The sequence below is a fragment of the Cricetulus griseus genome, chromosome 6 (genome assembly GCF_003668045.3).
Source record: "Cricetulus griseus strain 17A/GY chromosome 6, alternate assembly CriGri-PICRH-1.0, whole genome shotgun sequence".
Taxonomy (NCBI): Eukaryota; Metazoa; Chordata; class Mammalia; order Rodentia; family Cricetidae; genus Cricetulus; species Cricetulus griseus.
Window position 1 is genome coordinate 82,413,376 of NC_048599.1, and position 6,000 is coordinate 82,419,375.

General features: G+C 47.6%; 1 protein-coding gene across 1 annotated transcript in view; it reads left to right on the plus strand.

Annotated features, from left to right (window-relative positions):
• The window catches only part of Ttc17 (tetratricopeptide repeat domain 17), a 105,886-nt gene extending 100,100 nt beyond the window's left edge, over window positions 1-5,786 (plus strand). The window contains exons 23-25 of the mRNA XM_027422409.2: window positions 1,191-1,310; window positions 2,786-2,929; window positions 4,693-5,786. Of these exons, the coding sequence (XP_027278210.1) occupies window positions 1,191-1,310; window positions 2,786-2,929; window positions 4,693-4,824 (396 nt within the window). The 3' untranslated portion in view covers window positions 4,825-5,786. The remainder of the gene's footprint in view (window positions 1-1,190; window positions 1,311-2,785; window positions 2,930-4,692) is intronic.
• The last annotated feature ends 214 nt before the right edge of the window (window positions 5,787-6,000 follow it).

The following is a 6,000-nucleotide window of genomic DNA, read 5'->3' on the forward strand; positions in this document are numbered from 1 at the left end:
AGGTAGCCTTCATCCTGAGGTGCCTGTTTGGGAATTCCTAACAGTACTCATGAAGTACTCATGAAGTACTGTTTGCAGGTAACATGACAAAGACCTCAGAACAGTTAACAGAAATAGTCTGGAAAAAAGGAGTCCAAAATAGTACAGATATGAAACAGTGGTCGGTGCTGTTCATAAGTGGGGAAATGCAAACAAAAACTAGTGTTCAACTATCACACTGACAAATGTCCCTAACAGTCTCTGTCACCCAGTTATTAGGAAATGGGAGCATCCATGTTTCTGTCAGAATGCCACTAGAGTCCAGCGAACAAGAGCATGGTGGTATCCACCAAATGCAAAGGATGTACATCCCTTTGATGCCATGTCCACCTCTGGGACTGTACACATGTGCTCACACCTGTGTGACCTTCTTTATCCCGTTCTAATGATGAAATATTGGGAAGAGGTATTCATTAATAAGAGGTATTCATTACTGTCAAGTAAATGGCAGACATCCCCACAAGGAAATACTATGCAGCCATTAACAAGATGATGGTGGAGCTTTCCCTTACACCAATGGAGAAAGATCTTCAAGGTACACTGTTTGCTAAAAGTGAAGCAAATACTAATTCATATAAATGGGCTTGCTTTTAAAAGGTGAATGTAAAATTCTGTATCAAAAGTTGCTTATATAAAACAAAGAAATTCTGAAAAGCTATAAAAGAAACTAAAAGTAGTGTTTACTTATACAGTAGACAGAGGTGAGATGGTGATGTTTCTCTTTGTAAGCATGTGTACTTCTTGGTTCAAAGAAGTTAAATAGAATTAAATGGGGACACAAACACCACACTGCTGTGTACCTGAGTGGCCTTGGACAAGGCACCCAGGCTCTTTGAACCAGTGTTCTCATCTGTAGAAAGTTGGCTCATAGAATTGTCCTATTGAAGCCAGGCATTGGTGGCGCCCGCCTTTAATCCCAGCACTGGGGAGAAAGAGGCAGGCGGATCTCTGTGAGTTCGAGGCCAGCCTGGTCTCCAGAGCGAGTGCCAGGATAGGCTCCAAAGCTACACAGAGAAACCAAAAAAAAAACAAAAAAACAAAAAGAATTGTCCTATTGATCCAGGAGGACACTGAGCGCCAGCACCTCTTAATCATGACAACATTGGGTGTGTGGTCAAGGGGACTCTACTTAGCCCACCGTTGCTTTGCAGAATCAGACGTCATGGGTCCTATCCAGCATGGCAGCCCTCTACTGGAGAGTCAAAGGTCAGGGGAAAAAAGCCATCGACTGCCTGCGCCAGGCCCTGCACTATGCTCCCCACCAGATGAAGGTGAGTGCGGCGGTGAGCGGGTGTCTACACCCCACACACACCAGATGAAGGTGAGGCCTCCTTGTGTGTGTTCCTCTCCAATGGCCGGTGACTTACGCTGTTTCACTTAGGCCTCCTCATGCTCAGCCAGTGTGAAAGTGATGCACTGAGGACATGGTGGGAGAGGTGGTGGTCTGTGGCTATCCCTGCCTCAAAGAGATGGAGCATAAAGGAAGCTCTGAGATCGTACTAACAGGCTGTCACCTCACACCTCTCCTATTTTACTGGAGAGCCACTCCTCATACAAGGTGTCCTCTGGCTGCAGGCCCCCTGCCTGGGAGTCTTTCTGGGGCTAGCTCATCCCCTGTGGGTTTGGGATGCTCCTGAATGCTTCACTTCCTATCTCTTTATGTATATCAGTAAATTCCCTGTCTCCTGCATGCACAACATGCTAACTGTAGATCTTTCCATAGCACCCAGTGTTGCTACAGAAGCTGAGGGTACAACTGATTATAGTGGATTTTCCTAGTTCCACATTGTAGAAAACCAGCTGTGTCTGCTTTCAGATAGTGCATGGGCTGGCAAAAGGGAGCCACTTCACCAGGGGCAGGCAGCTCCGGGTTCTAAGCCCAGCTGTGCTGCGCACTAACGTTCTGACCTTGGGCCAGATGTTGAATACTGTTCTCATCTAAGGACATACACTCTGCAGTTGCCCAGTGAAGACAGAGATGGGTCCCTTTTTGTTGTTTGTCCATGTCTCCCATAGAACCCAGCACAGTGTGTGACAGCCATGCTCACATAACATGTTTAAAGGGGAAAAAATCTGTGGAAATTGGTGTCATTAGTTCTTCAGTCTGCCCTTGTGTGCTTCACTGTGGGCAGCAGACACGGAAGACAATAAGGCATTTCACTGTGCAGGACAGAGAGTCTCTGCACACCTGCTGGTCTTGCATGTGGTGTGAAGACTGCCACAACAGTTAGGGGGAAGTTCCCCCAGTCACCACAGACACAGGCAGCTGGCTGATCGTGACCTGTGGGCACGTCAGCAACTGCTACAAGTGACACACTAGTCCTTGCTCCCTAGAAGTGTTTGTCTAGCACTTGCAAGCTCACTCTCTTGTCAGTGCTCAACTCAGACTGTGGCTGTGGCCAGGTCTGACTGTGGACTTTGTGTTCACCCTCTGCAGTGACAAGAGCCCATGTTCCTGTGGAAGTTACTCACAAATTCACTACCACTGGCTGGCAGTTGTCTTTGCTTTCCAAAGTGGGCTTGTAACCCAGTGGAAGAGCATTAATAATAATTGCTATTATTATTATTAATGCTTTAAGGCCTTGTCAATGAAAGGGTTTTGTTGGGTTTTCTTCTGGGACAGCAGCCTAGTCCTGTGTACCTCCATGTCACACTCTGTCAACTCCCAGGAGCAGGACTGTATTCTTCATGCCTGGAAAAGTCAGGAGTGAAGCTCAGTTCCCCCCCCCTCTTTCCTCCTCCCCAGGATGTGCCCCTAATCAGCCTGGCCAACATCCTGCACAATGCGAAGCTCTGGAATGATGCTGTCATAGTGGCCACCATGGCTGTGGAGATCGCACCACACTTCGCCGTGAACCACTTCACTCTGGGCAATGTCTACGTGGCAATGGTGAGACTGGGGTGTAAGCTAGCTCAGTTCTGATACCGAGGCACATCTTGACTCCAAAGCTGTCTTTGAATATGTCACTGTGCTTCAGTTCCCCAGAAGTTATCTCCAAATTTACCAGCCACACCAACATAAAGTTTATCCACAGGGTTTGAGAGGTTGGTTTGGGTTATTGTTGTTTTTTTGGGTTTAGGTTTTTTGCATTTTATTTTAGATTGTTTATTGTATGTGTATGACTATTTTGTCTGCATGTATTTATGTGTACCATGTACTTGCCTAGTGTACTTGGAGATTAGATCCTTGGGAACTAGAGTTACAGACAGTTGTGAGCCACCAAACGAGTGCTGAGAAACAAACCCAGGTCCTCTAGAAGAGAAGCCAGTGCTCCTGATTGTGCATCTATCTCTCTGGCCCTATGGATTGTGTTTCCTTAAATAACACGTGATATAATCTAAGCATTCACAACTCCATGGTTCTTCACCATGAAGGTTTTAGCATAGTAGTGTTAACACACTGGTCTAAAACACTTGAACTGGCTCAGGTGTTTGCCTTTCCCTCTAGACTCTGAGCCCCTTGGGACACAGCTTCTCTTTTCCATGTGCAGATGCAGACGAGGTACCCAGCAAACACTCATTGATGAGCTCTAGTAGCTTCAAAGCTACTGTTCACAAGGGAAAATTGTAATGCCACTCACCAGGTTCTTCCTCTGGTCAGAAAGAGGTCTGCTTTCATGAGGGAGTGAGAGAGAGAGAGAGAGAGAGAGAGAGACAGACAGACAGACAGACAGACAGACAGACAGACAGACAGACAGAGTGTATGTGTGTGTATATGTATGTGTATGTGTATGTGATGTTGGGGATCAAACCCAGGGTCCTCCTCGAACACGCTAAGCAAGTGAGCTCTGCAACCCCAGCCTTTATTTCAAAACTCAAAACCCCAGAGGTCCCTGCCAAAACTGTGATGACCATATATAACATGTGAACTGAGCCATCTGCTGCCCATGCTGCTCTCCTAACAGATAATGGAATGAGGCGCCCTGGGTTGTAAGCTGTGTATGTGTCATCCTGACTTCTGATTAGTATTAGTGTCTCTAGCCAGGCTGGTACCATATCCGAGTGAGGCTCTGGTTGGCTCTGGCCAGCCAGGCTAGCATTGCTGAATGTGTAGCCTTCTCTGCTTCGTAAAACTGGAGACTGTTTTTATCCCCAGAAAATGTGAAGTTTGCTGCTATGAGTGAGCTAGTGTGTCTTGTTGGGTGAGAAAGCCAATGAGGCCATCCTGGTGTTCTCAGTGTAGCAGTCATCATTTCTATGTATTTTAAATGTTTGGGAAAATAAAAAGTCCTGATATCCTACAGTGGTAAGAGATGCCCAAGTTCAGCTCCATCTTGCCAAGAATGCTAGAAAATCAAAGCAGGTGCCCAGTGAGTGTTTGCCAGGCCTTAATCCAGAGGCTTGGGAGCCTGAGGAAGGAATGTCATAAGGCACTAGCACCATGCCAGCCACATCTCAGGTGGTGGTGGCTCTTAGGAGCCACTGACACTCCAGACCAATACAGGTCAATTTTCTGCTGCTACTTAGTCTGTGGATGCAGCCACTGCTTGTTTTATGGTTGTGCCTTGGGGATAGGCTACTGTCGTCTCCTCCCACACCTCAGTTCTCTGTAGACTTAACATCCACTGCAAAGTCATGGGTTGTCACTGGTCACAGCCATGTTTAGAGTCAGGTGGTGCCATCCCCCTCATATTTGTTCCTTGTCCCTCACAGGAAGAGTTTGAGAAGGCCCTGGTGTGGTATGAGTCAACACTGAAGCTACAGCCAGAGTTCGTGCCTGCCAAGAACCGGATCCAGACCATCCAGTGCCACCTAATGCTTAAGAAGGGCCGGCGTTCCCCCTAGGGCATGCCTTCCCTTCCCTCAGCTCTCCCAGCCACAGTCCCGAGCAGAGCCCCATCATGATCAGTCCCCACATGGGTGTGTGTGGGAATTACCAAGTAAGACATAGCAGGACTTGGCCTGTAGGGCTGGCTTTGCTGGTTTAAGCTCCTCCTCCACAGCTACCCTCAGAAGAGGCATCTTCAGAAACAGGGTTTCCCACACACTGTAAATACTGAGCCAGGACAGCCGGAGCTCCGCTCTGTCTTCAAAACCTCCATGCCTTCACGGCTCCTCCGTGGTCCAGCCTCTTCCCTGGAGAGGCCAGAGCCACACTGCCCATTCTCTGCTTCCTGTGTAGCCTCTGTTGTTCCTGGAATTGCAATGCCACCTGGGGCTGGTCAGTGAGAAGCAGGGATTCTTGATGCCCCCCACCAGCTCTGCTCCCTGCCCCAGTCTCGTCCATTCCATGCTGCTATGTTACAAGCTCTCAGAGATAGTTTGCAGGGGAGGAAGGGGAAACAGTTTTACAAACAAAATATTTACAACAGCAGACACTCTTAGGGTCATCTGACCTTTGTAAGTTATTTATGTTGGGGTGGGAGGGGGGCTGAGCAGGGGAGTCAGCCGTGTGCAACATCTTTATCATTTGTATTTTAATTGCAGATCACAAGGAAACCAATACATTGAAATCCTATATAACAGGTTTATATATATAGAATATGTGTATTTGAAGCCCTCTACAGACTGAGTCTGTGGTACTAATTCCTTGTTCGCTGTGTTCCCCGTCTTGGACTAGGTGTGACTGTCAGCCCTCTCTGTGAGGCTGGCACACCAGCTCCTCAGAGGAGAGCCAGGAGCCAGGGTTGGGTGTCCCATACAGTGCCCTCACCTTTGGTCCCTGGAGAATCAGAAACTCCAACATTTTGGATTCTTTAAGGGCACATGCTGAGAACAAAAATAAAAATTGTTTATGAGCAAAATTGCTCCATAGTGTAGTTTGTTTCTTCAGACATGGGCTAATTTGGACTCTGGTGACTCTGCCTCTGGTTGCCTAAGTTCTTGGTGGTCTCACAGCAGCAAGGTGAAGAATGGCACCATTCGTCGCTGGTGAACAAACTTAGAGCTTGAAACATCTGACCAGAAAGCTGCACTGTCAGCAGAGCTCACCGTGTGACTGGGCTTCCTGGAAAATGAATG